This window comes from Vitis vinifera, chromosome 5 (genome assembly GCF_030704535.1).
Source record: "Vitis vinifera cultivar Pinot Noir 40024 chromosome 5, ASM3070453v1".
Lineage (NCBI taxonomy): Eukaryota > Viridiplantae > Streptophyta > Magnoliopsida > Vitales > Vitaceae > Vitis > Vitis vinifera.
This window is the reverse complement of record NC_081809.1, coordinates 6008454-6026238: the sequence shown is the minus strand read 5'-3', so window position 1 is coordinate 6026238 and position 17785 is coordinate 6008454. Positions and strand designations below refer to the sequence as shown.

At 35.2% G+C, this 17785-nt stretch overlaps 1 protein-coding gene across 1 annotated transcript; it reads right to left on the bottom strand.

Moving 5' to 3' along the window:
* Positions 1-596: 596 nt before the first annotated feature.
* Positions 597-16237, bottom strand: LOC100249467 (uncharacterized). The gene is made up of 11 exons (XM_002279350.4): positions 15409-16237; positions 9522-9786; positions 8892-9054; positions 8006-8747; positions 7447-7876; positions 7156-7337; positions 6252-6411; positions 5605-5832; positions 5156-5506; positions 1693-1794; positions 597-1188 (listed from the first exon to the last, which is right to left on the bottom strand). The coding sequence occupies exons 1-11, from the start codon at positions 15903-15905 to the stop codon at positions 955-957; spliced, it is 3354 nt and encodes a 1117-aa protein (XP_002279386.1). The 5' UTR covers positions 15906-16237; the 3' UTR covers positions 597-954.
* Positions 16238-17785: the final 1548 nt, after the last annotated feature.

The window sequence follows — 17785 nt, the reverse complement described above, 5'->3', positions numbered from 1 at the left end:
ACTATAGATGGGGCTGGTGGTACTGCTTCCATTAAGAATCAAAATATAATAATAATAATAATAATACATGGTGTGAGGCTCATGAGGAAGGACTTCCGATTTCAATTTCATTTTATCATGGAAGCTCTCTCATCATGAGAAAAGCCACACCAAATCCTCACACGGACCCTATTCCATCATTGTTGGGTATGGAGATGGTTCCCCTTTTTCAAGCTGGCGCATAGTTTATTCCACCCTCCATTGCTGTATAAAGCAGTCAAGTAAAAAGGCCACCATCTTTTAGAAATAACCGGGCACCATTTATGCATACAAGCTCTACTACTGCATTCAGTCCCACTAATTACATAGCAGGGAACACCCATTATGATATATGATATGGCAAATTTTTCTTTCTTTGGAGTAGTACAAACAACCCCAACTCATTGTAACGGTTCCGCCCCCTCTGATTCACGACACCCATCCTTACATGTGGAATGGTTACAAGAAATTTCCAGGTAGTGCAATTTTGGAAGGTCTATAAGATGGTTACCAATCAGATAAAACCTTTGTACTAAATTAAGTAAAACTGATAATAATAAACACAGAAAAACAGTGAGTTGAGTAAAAGGATTTGAGTTTCTGTAACAAGTTAATCAGCCTACTCCCATCATTGGGAAATTACATCAATGGCTAAGCATTTCAGAATAAAAATTAGGACATTAATGAAGGACCATCTCAATAAATTACAGATAGATAATGCGCAAAGTGAATCTAACCCTACAAAGGAAATAATATGGTTAGGTTGCTAAAACATATTGACTGAATGACACAGGGTTGTAATGATTCTTGGGAGGAAAACCCAAATATTAGATCCCCAAAGAAATGAAGTAACAGTACAATAGCACAACATCTAGGGCTAACAAAACTTTGGAGTGAGGATGAGATTATTGCCTACAGGTTAACCTATTCTTGTTCCTAACTTCTTGAACTGGTGAAAGTTCTTGTTTGTGTGAGCAACATTTTGTAGAGGTTTTCAGCCGTTGGACGGTCAGTCGGGTTTCCCTTAGTGCACCAGCGGACCAAATCAACTAGGAATCCTAGTTTTTCTACTTCAGTCTCTGGTCCCTCCTCTTTGCCAGATTGAGCCATTTCAGGCTCCTGTGAACCCAATGCTTCCAATTCCTCTGGCAGTTGTGGTCGTTTTCCCATCTGCTTAAAATGAAAAATTGAAATTTATATACCATCTTAAATATAACAATAGCAAGTTGAAACTTAAAACTACAAATGAAGTGTGGAAGTAGAGTATTTGTCCATAACCCTCAGTTGCAACCTCAGAACATGGAACCCAAACTATTATGCAATGAAACACTACCGTTATAGTCAATTAGAAACTAATGAAGGGGAATATACCAGAATAAAAAATTTTCCCTATTCAACCTTGCAGAATCTTGTGACTGAGGATGTCAAATCTATAATTGTTTGGTTAAGAATAAGTTTCTTCTTTAACCAATTACAGAGCATATATTCATGTATAAAAACCATTCCCAGTATCTGTCTACCATCATCATCACATTTCTTAGTTGTGGTCTGCTTTCACACAAAATCTTGGTCCACCCTGAACTAGTTGTCTTTAAATGAGAAAGGAAAAGATGGAGAGGAGAGATGGAAGAGAGAGAGGGAGAAGGGGAAGGGAGAGAAGAAGAGAGAGCATACCTGAAGTTGATCATGAAACTGCGATTCTGATAACTCAAAATAAGGAACTTGCAAAGTCAATAGTTCCAAGAGGAGACACCCATATGACCAAATATCCACTTCCTGCAGCCAGATAAGAAAGAGAACTTATGACCCAAAGTCACATCTACCAATTGATGAAAGTAGCAATGGCACTGCTATCCAAACCCATCAAAATTCAGTATTTCATAGGTAAAAAGGAAAGCATTTCCCATTTGAAACTCATATGTATATTTGCATAGCAAAGACAAGATAAACATCCAAATCAGACTAACAGTTTGCAAATATTTAAACAAGAAAAAATAAAACAGAAGTGAAAAAGGAGAAAATGAGAAGAGGAGAATGAGGAAGGAATTGAGGGTGCTGTGCTCATTCAATTTTTAAATCATTACGTTCCATCTCTTCTGGTCCTAGTGTTTGCATATACATTCTCTCTTACAATAAAGATCAAGGTATCAAGAAGTTGACAACCAACCAGCTATTCATATTGTCAAATTGGTTCACTATTAACCAAAAAAAAGAGAAAATAAAACCAAACAAACAAAAAACCAATGCCTGTCAGAGAATTGTGACATAGTTTGCCATAGCCAAACTACCACTGAAATGCCCCATAAACAGGGGTCTCAAATTTTAGCCACATCCAACCCATCTAACTTTCAATTATTTTGAGTTCACATGATGACACCTTGCAACACATTCAAGGCATCCAAACCCATTTGAAACCTGTCTGCGCGCAAAAGCCCAAAACCATTATACTGGCCCAACCCCACCTAATTTTGGACAAGTTTGAGTTAGCAATCCTAGCAACAACTTCTGATCAGACCAAAGATGATTCACCATGAACAAAACCCTGATCTATTTAGTGCCACCCCTATCCAAAAAAACAGAAGATACAAACTATTCATAGAAAAATTGGCGACCCATCATTAATATTTCAATCCAATTAAAAGAACTAATCTCTAGTCAACTACACTGTTGAGGCTTTGCTTTTGAGATGCATCACTATAACAGTAAAACAGACGAATGACAAATAAAAGGAAAAGCAACCATGAGACACCATATAAGTACAGCACAACAAAAAAAAGATAGTCGAAAGTGAGTAGGGGTGGGTGGTTTACATTGGTTCTTAACCAACCCAACAAATGAACCAAGTTGATTGACTTCTATTAAATTAGAACTGATTAGAATAGATCTAGTTATTAAACCAAACCTACCCAATTTAGAATCATTCCAGATTGGCTTCATTAGATTTGGGCCAAAATCAGACTCGATATTTTCCAGAAAAATCAAACAAAAAAAATCTGCTTTCACACACTAAGGTCTATCTATCAAAATATTTTACATAGATATTCATGCCTAAAAAACATATTGTTGTTGAGAGAAAAGTGAGAAAGAAAGAAATTAGTTAAACTTGGCTATAGAGGAAAAGAAACCAAAACAAGGGTAACTTATTACAGTATGGTTCAGTTTCAACCCATGCAAAGCCTCTTTACCCAAATGTCAAATAAATCATTTTGGTTTCTCATTTAAAAAAAAAAAATTGACAAAAAACCAGCTTACATAGGTTCGGTTCTTTCTCAATCGGTTTGGTGGGTTTTTTGTCCACCCACAAAATTGGGTGGAATTTCATCATTCAACAGTAACCTGATATTTTTTTTCTATGTTATATTTTAGGAGCAGATCTGTGGATCTTCAACAATTCCATGAAAGTGAGATTGTTCCATTCTGCCAAATCAATTAGCCAGCATCCATGACGGATCAATGTAATAATGACTTCAAGATTCAAACATAAAATTTATCATTAAAAAAAGGGACAAAAGCAGATTTCTTTAGCTTCTTTCTCATGTAGAATCCACCCAAGAGAGAGAAAATCAGTAGCTTTAAGGTGACAAGAAGATATCCAATGGTCACCAATCTAAACAGAGATTCATAACATGTCTTTTTCTAATATTTCATTGCATATATTTTCTCATGTATGCGCTTTTCTGTAAATTTAGTTCTAAATTATTAGCATCCTAGACATTCCATTTTGGCATTCCTCCTGCTAGTTTCAACCGTGAACAACACATTGCTTGAGGTAAATAAATGCCACAAAACGTCATCCCCTATGTAAGCACTTCATTCATCCTAACCTCACCCTCTAGTCTTGTTCCACAATCCACATCTTATTTAACATTGTTGCATTATCCACGTTCTCTATCCCTTCACACACTTTATCATATACTTTAACCAAGAATGATGATCCTGGACAAACTCAGTGCTTGATCTCATTGCAAGAATTTGTAATCATTTTCTGAGATCACTCTTATGTTATCATTAAATATTTCTAGAAAAGCTTGCTCAATCCATCAATCGTATTTCTTCAATTTGTTAAGGAGACCTGTGTGATATTATTATGGGTTAGGACTTGGGAATGATAAGCTTGGGTGGTACCTTAGGATTACATTAACTTCATTCACAAGAACTTGGATTGTTCTCATCATCAGGATGCAGAGTATAATATAATCCTTCAGCCCACTAATGACACAGTGGACAAACTTGACCAGAAGAGGCACTGATGCTTTTCTGAGATGTTTGGAACTCTGGAATAGAAGATAGGAATTGGAAATCCATTCCATCTCCTATTCATTACCGTGTTTAGATACTTAATAGAAATGGAAATAAGAATAAAAATTCATTCTCATAGAAATCAAAACTTGCTCTTATTTGAATTTTGATTTCTCTCTTCCACATGGTATTGTGTTTCACCTTCATTCTCATTTACTATATTCTTTTCCATGTACCAAAAGCAACCTTAAGGAGATTTTTGTAGCTATTTTCTTCCCAAAGAGTAGCTGGGGCAGGAATTTTAAGTTGTTGCTTGTATAGGCAACCATTGTCCTGTTTTACTTTTTGAAGGACATTGTAATTTTCATCCATTTGTAATGTTCTCTTTCTTATTAATTACTAAAAAATTCCCTACTTGTAAAGTTTATCTCATTAATTATTTAAAAAGTTCCCTATTTTCTCAAGTATACCTTCAGAACCCCTATTTTCTCTAGTGTATTTTCCGAGTTTGAAAGGAAGACCATCTGTTTGAAAAGATTTTATCGTCTTCATCCACCCTTGTCCTATCCTATGAATATCAATACAGATGAATACCCTTTTCTCATGATAATCTCTTTCTGTCTTAAATACAATTTTCACCCAAAGAAAAAGTATCATCTAGCTCAAAGTAAACATAACTTTGCACATGCCAGTCAAAGAACTTGCATTCAATTCCACAAACAGAACAGGTATAAATATGGGCCAAAAGCAGCAGATTCACCAGAGAAGTATATGCTAATATATGCATCTATTGCATGCTAATTTTACACAGGTATATATATATATATATATATATACAGATACATACATACATATAGATAGATAGATAGTTTAAAAACTCAATGGATGAGAAATTTACCAGCCCATATATCTCCCGTTTATGCATTGCCCGCAGCACCTCAGGTGCCATCCAACGAGGTGTTCCAACACAAACATCAGGTGGAGGTATTCCAATGTGTGCAATGCAGCAGGAATGTAAGAAAGACCGAAGAGGTACTGCTCTATCAAAATCACAAAGCTTCACGACAGGTGTTCCATCAGCTCTCTTCTTATCCAAATCAATCAAAATGTTTTCACTTTTTATGTCACGATGAATAATATGTTTTGAATGCAGCTCTGCCAATGCAGATGCAACATCTCTAGCAATACACAATGCCAACTCCACTGGGACATGCTTCTCACCAGCTTCTGATAGCTTCTCTAAATAACTCTATTATAGGGAGGCAAAACACTCAAGCATAAATTAAAAGATACATGCGTAAATTAAGCAACTAAAACATGCCATTGATAAATTAAAGGCAAGATTACCTTCAAAGATCCCCCTTTTACATGCTCCATCAAAATTGCAGACTGCAATACACGGTGCTCCAGATTTCCATCTGATGCAGGAATCCACTTGGAAGATATCTGATGCCCATAAATCTCTACTATGCAGGAGTGTTTAAGAGCACCTAAAATTCTCACTTCCCCTAGACAACAGTACTCAAAATTCCTAACTTCATCCACGGAATCACCACATACTTCTAAAATACGCACCTGCAGTATCCAACAAGTCAAACAGGTCACAAGCTAACTGATAGCCTAAATGACGCAATAAAGTGTAATAATCAACAGGAACTACGTGCCCAATGCCTATAAAGTTGAGAATGATATTGGCACATAATAAATTGAACAGAGAATTTAGTTGAAGGCCCAGGGGAAATAACTAAAACCCAGATAATGAATGACACATAAGACAACTAAATGAAGACGCATTCATGTTTTTACTAAAATTGAAATATAAAAACATAGAATTGAACCAATTGATGCATATAAACCAAGGAGGCTTTTAAAAAGACACCATGTGATCAGCACTGGCTTTAACTGAAACCCAATCACAAAATAAAAAACAAGCTCAATGTTTTCTACTTGGTCAGAATGTAAACCTGAAAAGTTTTCAAGAAACAAGAACACACCTTTGCTGCAGCCTCAACTGATCCAAATTTGCACTGGATGAGTGAACTAGAGGGTGCATTTGCAATTTCATCACATGCGGACAGAGAAGGAAAAGAACCTCCTGTAACAGGAGTGCTTTGAGTTGAAAGAGGAACATTAATCCGACTGAGAGGAATGTATCTGTAAAAAACAAGCATGCATGTCAGATATTTCAGTAAAGAACACAAATTATAATAGAAACAGGCATTTATATCAAATGCAAATGAGATTTCAGAAAAGAAAACTTAGATAATACAATTAGTTTAATGATGAAATAGTCAGGAAAATATAAAGTAGAAACAATTATATAACTAGAAAACATCTTATGGTTTCATCTTATATAGATTTGAACCTAAAGCAGAACTAATTGGCAAAAACATTGTAAATCCAATGTCTTGTGTTTATTAAAAAATTAAAAGAAAAAATGGACAAAAAAACAAAAGAGGCAGCAAAAAAACAGTGGCAACGCTCAAGTTACTTATCCATAAACAACTAAATAATCAAAACAGAACCAATCTTACAAATCTCAAAACAGGAATACCATATGTTGCCCAGTTTCAGGAAGAATAGGCCAACCCACAATTGCAACTGAAAAATAAATAAATGAAGAAATAAATCATGTGAAGTCCATTGCTTTAGAGGACCTTCATGCTCAGTATTTTATTTTGAGACAGTACAATATGTTATATTTTATTTAAAAAAGAAAAAGCATAATGTTAGAAGAGTGGTATGGGGAGTTTGCATGTTTAGATCAAATTCCATGCTCCATATTAATACATTACCCACATACACAAGAACACAGCTCCATATGCATCTCTGAATACGCAGAATGACTAGCAATGACGGAAAATATATATATATATATATATATATATAAAGAATGACCTGCAAAAATATTCTGGGTCTGTCTCTTCTCTAATATCATGTGGACGACAAGCATCAACTATCATGCGAACCCATGAATCACCCCTCTTAGTATGAACAACGTTCCAAGCATGTGGTAAAAAATCCAAGTAGCCCCTAACAAGCTCACAAGGAACTGGAGGCTCCATTCGATCACATAGATACTAGAACAATTGAAAATTTTGTCAGCTCATAATTGCTAAAAATTAGAAGCAGATAGCAAGCAAATCAACCCAGCCAGAAAAAGAAAAATAAATCCAGTAGTAGAATCACCTTCATGAGCACTGCACGATGTCTACATACACCAAACTGCAAAGTCCCTATGGGAACTATGATGGAATTGCGTCTTGCTTTGATAGAACGAAGAGATTTCTCACAGAGATCAGAGACAACAATATCTTCTACAGTGTCCAAATTTTGTTTGTTAGATGTACTAATATTGTTACGGTTTCCAGTTGAGCAGGAGCAAACAAACGGCTTTTGATAGTTTGAACCAGATACGGATTTTCGTGTCCTCTCAATAAGAGCACTCTTATCACTGCCTCCAAAATGATCTGATACAAAAAGAGCAAGCAATGACGCAATCTGCAGGTTATCATCAGTAACCTGTTTCCTTTCTTTCGTTAAACCATTTAGCTGCTTCAACTGGGACACCAACGCTTGCGCAGACAGAGTGATTGCATCTAACTCTTCATCCCTTTCCCTGAGGAAAAGAATTAAACATATCAGTTAAATTAAAATATATATAATATGCCTATGGCTTACCAGATAGCAGAAAAATCAAAACTAATATCAAATTCAACATTAAAGTGCACCAAGAACAAGGAACAACCTGTCCAAAAGAATGACTTCACGTGAATCAAAATGAAAATTTTGCTCATAAACCGTCAATGGCATGAAGGGCCGATCACGCCCTGCATCATAAAAGCCATCTGGTAGGCGGTCCTCAATGTTACAGTATGAAATTTTACTATATTTACAAGACAAATTTGAGTGTTCATTAACTGGTCTCCGAGCCTTGCATGGTTTGGGGTTATCAAGATCCCTATCAGAATGCCTTTTCGACTTTGGTGTACTTTTAGATACCTCTGAAGATGAGCCTTCATTTTTCTCACTGGCTCCTTTTGATAGAGAGGATAATGATGCATCATCATCATTACATTCACTTTTACTCCCCTGATTTATTGCAATGGAATCAAGGACAGCACATGACCCTTTTCTTGGACCACTTTCAGCATCCTCAACACTGTTAAGCAAATTCTCACTCTCAGCTTCTTCAGAAAGTAACTGTTTATCATCATTATCTAGAACCACAATGTCTGGTGCATGTTCTGCAAGAGATTCAGGGTGAAGAACAGCTAGTTTTCCATGTTCACATTTTTCCGCTGCCTTGATGGTCAACACCTCAGCATGGTCTTCACTTTTCCACTTCCTACTATTGTTTAAACGCTCTTGACGTGCTCTCTGTTGCAAATAATATCTTCGCTTCCACCCCTTCTGAGACATCCTTGCCACAAAACATCGACTGTTCGATGATGGCCCAGTTAAAGTACTTGATGAGGTATTAGGAGAGCCTGAGTCAATTCAAAACAATATACACTTTGTATCATAAGCATGCTAGAGAATCATATGCAAAAGCAAAAAAGAACAATGTCAATATTAACAAATATACATCTGCATGTGTGTGTGCACTGGGGAGATGTGAGACCAGGTCTCACCATTACAGCAGATGCTTTCATCAATCTCTTGATTGGTAGTTTCCAATACATCCATTTCAACTGAAGAGCTGATGAATTCATCATTGCATGCATCTTTGCCATTTCCTTCCAAATTGCAGCATATCCATGAGGGTATTTGACAACAACTGAGAAGCTTATTGTACTTGAACGATAACAAAGAATTAAGGGCACAAAATAAACATGTCAGGTTTGGAGATTCGGACATGGAAATGCAAAGTAAAATTTAAGTAAAAAGCCATGAACAACCAACTGCTAATAAAATTTTCCCACTGCAAATTTAAGAATAAAAAATTAAAAATAAAAACAATTAAAAAAAGCCACCAGAGAAAAATTAAAAGAATAATATTCAGAATGTATATTAAAAGATAGCCTGCAACCATCAGAATTTTTATTTTTTGGGAAAGTACAAACAGTCACCTGAAAAGAGGATCCATGCTGTCAGTAAGTGGGAAGGCAGAAAAGAGGTATAATGGAATAGAGATCTGAACAAGGAAGGAACTGAAATTTGCTAAATCGAACAATAGGAAGAGAATAATGCAGGATGCTAGAGAGATGACAAGGGACTGACATCACATCATTTTTCTTAGTTTATGATTAATAGATAAATACCTGAAGATTTAAGTTCTGAAGGTTATGCATTGAGACAAGCTCAAGAGATCCCAACGACGTCAACCTATTATTTGATAGGTCCAAATTCTCCAACCTTTGCAGAGAAGACAAGCCTGATGGTAGTTCCACCAATTTATTATTAGCAACTTTCAGTGATATCAAGGCGCTTAAATAACTAATCTCGGTGGGCAGGCTCTTCATCTTGTTGAACGAAAGGTCCAAATCCTCCAAATTATTAAGGCAACCAATTTCTGGGGGAAGGTATCTACAGAAGAAAATAAATGCAATAATTGCCAGAAGGCCCTCCAATGATTTGAGAACATAATTCAGCAAGCTTTAGAGAATATCATTTACAAGTAACAGTTTTTCCTTTTCTTTTTTTTTTTTGGGTCTTCCAAAAAGCATATTCTATTCTGCATTCATCAAGTGTCCTTTAAATATATTATTTGTGAGCATGAATTTACAGAAAAATTTAATGCAAGTGCCTTGACAAATTTAAATATTCAAAAGTTGTGATACTAGGACTTTTCAACTTCACCTTACATATCTGTGTCAATACAACATGAAAAGGGTACCCATTTTGCTTTGGATCTCAACCTATTTAAAAAAAAAAAAAAAGGGATAAAAAGAAGATAGTAGAGTCTTTTTTTAATCAAGGATTTGTTAGTTTTGGCCTCTAATTGACTTTGAATTGATTTTTTTTCTTTATTATGTCATATTCAAATACCATTCAAGAGCATTTTTCATCCAAGTCCCCATAAGCTAAATTTGAGACATGAAGGATTAGATACCTAGACATACACCTGCACTGAACAGCCACAAACATAGTTTTTTTTTTTGTTTTTGTCTTTCTTTATTTTTTTATTTATTTATTTATTTATTTTTTGGGGGGGGGGGGGGGGGGGAGGGGAGGAGGTTTGATAAGCAAATGAGTCAAATATTATAATGGAAGCACCAGAAAGTAAGCATGTGACATAGTTTAAAAATAAGCATTTTGCAGTTTATAAGCAGTTATTAACCTATATGGAGTACTGTATGGGTGTTGAGTGTGAGTGCAATATAAGTGGCAAATTTGTTGACTCGCCAAATTTAGGATACCACAACATGACATAGGCATTGATACTTAACAAAAAAAAAAAAGGATATGGCATATGCATTCAACTATCAAAGGTAAAATTAAGGTGCTCCTGAAGCCTGCTCAGGTGGCAAAAAGATTGAGTGAGGATGAGAAGATTCCCACAATGGCCAACCTCACTCCTCAACAACCCCAACCTCCAAAAAAGGGGGGAAAAACACATATTTTGAATTATGTGTCTGTGCATATATATTAAAAAGAAATTTTGAAAAATAAAGGATTGTTTAACAGCCATTTATATGATAAGAGTTTAATATAAATAATACTAATGTGTAATGATAATGACAAATAATACCAATGATGGGGTTCCGAGGCAATTTTCATAAAAATAATTCACTTACTAAAAATGTAATAAACACCTATGCGCGTATCTCTTATGTTATAGAAGAAACCTATCTGCCAGAATCTATAAAAACCTAGATACAACACCAGCAACCATATGGAACTTGTTCTATTTCCAGCAAACCTTATGGTTATCTGACAACTTAAAAATTGCAAAAAAACATATGAATTCTTTCTCCATTTTCCTCCTTTTGTCTTTATTTTCCCTAATTTCATGTTCATACAGCTTCAATGACTGCCCTACTTTCTTAAAAATTCGAGGAGTAAGGGTATTGAACCCGCTTTAGCAAAACTAGACGATGATCTTCAAAGCAACAAAAGTGCAAAATAATGTGGCAGAAATGTATGTAATTGATGATTTCTCTAGCTCACACCACCCTTTTTTTTTATGATAGGATAGCTCACACCACCCTTGAAACAGGATCTCAGGTTGTTACATTGGGAGCTCTCAGAAACTGTTGTTTCCAGGCCGGTCTCCTCTTCTATGTGGCCACTACACCCACCTAACCTTGTAGCTGTGACCATAAACATATCTTGCTCCCACACCCCACCATGTTTTGTCAGAGCAAATACTTAGGGGGTTTGTGCAAAGTCCAGCTCCACAGCTCAACATAGCCATTATCCCATCTGCTTCCTAGGCTAAATGAGCCCCTTTTTTCTGTTCCAGCTCAACCTAGTTCAATACATCGGTTACATCCTTTAGCAATCATATTGCTTTCTACTGCTTCTACCCATGTTTTATTTTGATAGGAGGCTTAGGTTTTGTGATTTTCAGCTCCTATTAGCACCCCCCCACCTATGTTTTCATTAACTGCCTAAAATAAATAACTACCATGGTAAATCTTCCTAGCATAAAACCAAATTAATTTTCTGATACCATTATTTCATCTCTAAATCCTTGTCCATCTACTCTTCACCAAATTTCATCATATAACTCGTAAGCATAACAACACCATAGTTTCTTTTTTGATGGACAACAGAATCATGGATTAAGAAGCACCAAAAAGAGGGGGTGCACCCTACGTATACAGGTAGTATACACAGAACAGCCCAAACAAAGCAACAAACAAAGACAAAGTTAGCCTACAAAAACAGGGTATAGCTAACCACAATATAGAGCAACTAAGAAAATAAAAATAAAGGAGTGCTCCAACTCCAAAGAATCCTAGAACCACTTTGAAAGCAATCAAATGAAAAAATCATTTAATCTTTGATATGAAAGCTCTTTTCTTCTTATCTAGCCTCTTAACTTTCCATTCTAGGAGGAGATTCCTCACTAAGGTCGGACACACCCAAACCAAGCCAAAGATTGCTAACAAAAACATTCATAGCTCTCTTCTCTTAACATAATGAATCAAAATGCAATCAACTAATTCTTCACTATCTTTACAACAGTTGCATCTGTTGATCATTTGTCACCTCCTCTTCATTAAAGTATCTACGGTTAAGACCTTCCTCCAAACAGTTTCCCAAGTAAAAAACCAAGTTCTAAGATGAGTACAAGATCCCCTGGATCTCTTTGCCTAGAAATACTAAATTATTCTCAACCCTTAGGGAATTGTAATATGACTTAAGACTAAAATGTCCCCTCCTATCATCTTTCCAAATTAAAATGTCCTCTCTTTGCACTTTTAACTAGTGAATAAGCTCTAAGAAATAAATCATCTCCTCTATATCCTAATCTTGGAAGAATCTTCTAAATTAAACATTCCAATGTCCATCTCCGCCCCCTTCTTTGCCCCACAAATCTACAACTGTAGCATTTTTGTGGGATGCTATCTTGAAAAGTGTAAGGTAAACGGCTTTCAACTTACATTCCCCCGCCCAATTGCCTTACCAGAATCTTGTACATCAACTATTTCCTATTTGGATAGAGATTCTGACACTAAACTCTTCCCACCCTTTTCTAATGTCTTTCCAAAGGCTCATCCCAAAGGAATCCCTCACCCCTCTAGTAGTCCAACCCCCTTCATCTCTTCGAATTTTCCAAAAATGCTATTCCTCTGCAATCTCTCTCATTCAAAAGAAAATCTCCATAACCATTTGCCTAGAAAGGCTTGATTAAGACCCTCCAACCTTCTTAATCCCAGACCTCCATGCTTCTTATCCTTACACACATACGGTCAAGTGAATCTTTCTCCTTCTTCCCGTATCTCCCCACAAAAAGTCCCTTTGAAATCTCTCTAATCTGAACCTTACTTTTCTAAACATTGCAAAGAGGGACATAAAATATTAGGAAGGTTTGATAGAGTGTTCTTGATACGGACAAGTCTTCCTCCTTTGAAAAGGTATTGTTTTTTCTAAGCAACCAAATTCCCCTTAAATCTCTCCTTGATTGAATCCCACACAACACACTACTTGTGAAGGGTCCCAAGGGATAAGCCTGGATAAAAAGTAGGAAGTTTCCCTACTTTGCACCAAAAAAGAGAAGTCACTCTATTTACATCCTCTATCTCACCCATTGGAATAATTTCAGTTTTTTGTAAACTTAGTTTGAAACCTAACACCAATAGGTTTGATAGTGTTCTTGATAAGGACAAGTCTTCCTCCTTTGAACATGTACTATTTTTTCTAAGCATCCAAATTCCTCTTAAATCTCTCCTCGATTGAATCCCACACACCACACTACTTGTGAGGGGCCTTAAGGGGTGAGCGTAGATAAGAAGTAGGAAGTTTCCCTACTTTGCACCCAAAAAGAGAAGTCGCTCTAATTTATTTTCAAACCTGACATCAATTCAAAGCAAGTGACAATCCACTTCTAATATTTCAACTAATTTACATTATACTCGCAAAAAAGAAGGGTATCATCTACAAACAATAGGTGTGAGACTTGGGTCTCTTCTTCCCCTCTACACTCAATCTTCTTCCCCTTTTATTTATATAGGGGAATCATAGTGTTCTCATTCATTAGCATCTTCCATGTACATAGGATCTTGTTACACTTACCTATCAAAAAAAAAAAAGGGTCTCATTAAACAAATTAACCATGCCACACTGTTATCATCCATTCATTTTCAACCCTAAATGGGAATTGCATCAAAGCCCATAGTTTTTCCTGCTTTTATTTTTCAATAATTTAATCCACCTTCATTATCCCAAGTCTTCAAAAAACTTGTAATTTCTAACCCTAGTATAGTTATTAGTTTCTAGGAATCTCCTTTGTACTGTTTTCACCACTTCTAGGCGTTTCTAATACAAGCTCTTATTCACCTATCAAAAACAAAATTAGTTTCTAGGAATCTCCTAATTTAGCCACTGCTAAAATAACTTCCTCACTTTCCCTAATTTTGTTCCTCTCCTACTAAAATTCTTTGACCTTCACTTTTAACATGTTTTACGGCTTTTAATAAATTTTATATTTTTGTAATTTGCCCCAACCAGTTCGTTTAATTATAACAGGACTTCTACATATTCTTTCCAAACCCAAATGCACCAAAAAAACATAGAAAATTACAAATTAGATAGTAACCTAATGAACTTATACAAATTTTTTTCAACAATTTGTAGAACTTACATTACCAACATCCATGATACAAAACAGAGATTGCTAATGTGGATTCATAGCCTCAGCCAACAAGAACCACGATCCAACTTGAGAACTGATCAAGTGAAGGAATCAGGATACAAGGGACCATACAAAGCCACTTAAACATGTCCCAGAATATAAAATTTTCGCTAATCTCTTTCTCTCTCAGAAACTCATCATCACCAACCATAGTTCACTTAATATGATTTAGGTCTTTTAATATTTCATCCTAGAAAGGATGTATTAATTATAATGCAACGTACCATGTGTGTTTTGCCAAAAAATACACCAAAAACCATGGAAAGTTATAGCTTAGAAGTTAGAACGAACTAAGTGAACCTTTTTCCCTACAATTTGTGGAACTTAAATTTCCAGCTTTTCCCAATTGCTCAAGATACCAAAAAGAACAGTACTAATGTCAATTCACAGTTTCACTAAATAAGGACTAGGACTCATCCTGAGATTTGATCAAAGTAATTAGGAAACCGTAGACCTTGCAAAGCCACATGACCTAAACCAAAGTTCCATATTTGAGTTAAGCAAGTGCATAGTACGAGAAGGAAGTGTCCATCAAGCTAATCAATAAGATTGGTTGACAATGCAGCAACTCCATTCTCCCACCCATATTATGAACCGAACAAACAACTCTATACAGTGCTGAGTAATCCAAACAGCTCAAGCTTGGCTAGGTTTAAACTTGGCTAATTATAATTCAATTTGTTGGTGGCTTGATCGGATTTAAACCCCATAAACACAATTACACGACGTCAACAAGCCTTCCAAATCCAGACTTATGAATTTTAAATGAGCCCCAATTTGCTATCAAAAACTGCTTTAAAAATGAATAACACAAATAATTGCTAAAACTAAACATACATACTCACCTTATGGAGAAGTGACACACAGAGAGCTTAGTCAAACACTTAAGCCCCGCAATCTCGCTCAACAATGGAAAAGCCGAAGGTCGCGGCGGCACCTTACAGAGCTCCAGCTCCTTCAAACCTCTCAGCTTATGCAAAGGCAATCCATTTAACCCTGGCGATGATAACTTGACCTGCAAGCATTCCAATCCCACCAAATTCCTAAACTCAGGCGGAAACAAGTTAATCTCATTTGCGAAGAACTTCAACATCTTCAACCTCCCCAACTCGCCCAACCGCTGTGGAATCAAATTGAATACATTTTTGTATAAATACAACCCCTCAACAGTACTCTCACAATTTTCCAACACTGAAAACTCCAAATTCCTCCCAGAAACATCAAGAATCGACTGATCATCGGCATTGTTTTCGCCGGTCGAGGCCGCGTCCAACGGCTTTGACTGGTCGTCCTTTACGGGTTCGGTCACGGAGACGACCTCACCGGAATCGGGAAGCTGCATTTGGGTAATAAACTGAGAAAATACAATTTGGGGATAACCAACGGATAAGGAATCAAATTTTTGGAGCTGCGTAGGAATTGGAGGTTTGAGTGTATTTGGAGAGGTTTTGGATCAAGGCGGGGCCAAGCAGAGAATAGCAGGGAAATGAAAAGAAAACCCAAGGGGAAGAAACAAAAGCAAACAGAGAGGCAAACAAGGAAAGATGAAGAGCAGCGGAAGGAGAAGAACACCGCTCCTTCCGAAAGTGAGAGAGAAACCCTAAAATCTAGTCGTGGGCGTCGCAGGCAAAGTTATTTACGTAATCATTGTGGACTGAAGGTGAGGAAAGACCGAATATACCCTTATATGAATGTACGTTCTAATTCTGAATAAAGTCATCGACACTTAAACAGTGAGTGGCTGAGCTGTCAAATATTCAAATCAGGCCATCCATGAATATTTTCAGCCACCGTGTGATTCATCGACCGCTCCACACTCCACGCGACATTTTCTTCCTTTTCTCTAATCAAATTCGGGGCGTCTAGTCTTAATTAATCTACCCGGAATCATCATAAAGGGTAAATTACCTCTTTATCCTTTCCTTTTGAGGATCTTAAAAAAGCAAGAGTCCACGGAAGTGTTTTCAATAATAATTTTTTAAAAATTATTCTTTAATACTTTGAAGAATAAAAATTAATTTGAAAACTACAAATATTTTTATATTTATTTTATATATTTTTAAATATGTTTTAAAAATAATTCTTATGTATAATGTTTTATTTTAAATTGCTTTTTATGATGGTATGATTGTTTTTAAAAATAAAAAACAATTGAAAATAATTCAAAAATATTTTCTAAAATTCTTTTTTTTTTTTTAAAGTAAAAAATTATTTTCATCAGTTAGTCCCAACACTTTATAGGTACTTCTTTCATAAATCTAATTTTATAATATTATAATTTTTATTTTTAATTTTATAAGTTTGATATTTTGTTGTTGTTGGATTGTAAAGATTAAATCAGTTTTGTTATGCTTCTCTCAATATATTACGAGCTACCTAATCAACTCACAAAGTGGGAAAAAAAAAATTATGTATCGATGGACGAGTTTACTTCTATTGTATATTAAACATTTATGTTTAAGGTTTTGTTTTTTAGATAGTACAACCATAAATGAGATTTTTTTTTTTAGAGTTTCACTATTATAACTCTTCTCTTTCATTCTTGTTAATAAATTTTTAAGTGAATATATACTTCATGGACATATAGATTATATTGATCGTCATTAAAAATTTTGTATTTTTCTTTATTTTCTACTCATGTGTGTTATTTGGTTCATAGTCACATGTTTCATAAATTTCACTAAAAACTAAAATATTTATTATCACGAGTGTTATGCATGTAAATTTCATAGATTTGCAAGTATAATTTATAAAATTTGATATAATTCATCAACATAACTCAAAATCAATATACTTTTTACAGGTTTAAGTTAAGTATAATTGTGTTTGAGTCAAATTTATATTGAACTGCATAACCCGTTTAATAAATAAATAGTTTTGGGTCAACATGTATAACACAAAATTGATCAAAATTCACTCATTTGATAAATCATACTTATTAATCGAATTATAATTTTAAATTGTTTAACTCGTATATGAGTCATTTTAAATTTATTTTAAAATAAATGAATGAATTAAATAATAAATATATTTAATCGAAACATTAATCAAATAAATTTATACAAGATCCAACCCAACATGATTATTATTCTAAAATATTGCATCTCGATATATATACTTATAAGGATATTAGTTTCAAGATAATAGATATACTATCCAATGTGATATGTTATATCTTGCTTATATTTGATTGGTAAAAGAAAAAAGAAAACATATTATTTT

Coding starts and splice junctions, on each gene's coding strand:
- LOC100249467 (XM_002279350.4), bottom strand. CDS start 15,905: ATGCAGCTTCCCGATTCCGGTGAGGTCGTCTCCGTGACCGAACCCGTA. Junction 9,787..15,408: donor GTGTGTCACTTCTCCATAAG/GTGAGTATGTAT, acceptor TTTCTTCTGTAG/ATACCTTCCCCCAGAAATTG. Junction 5,833..6,251: donor CAGTTGAGGCTGCAGCAAAG/GTGTGTTCTTGT, acceptor TGGATACTGCAG/GTGCGTATTTTAGAAGTATG.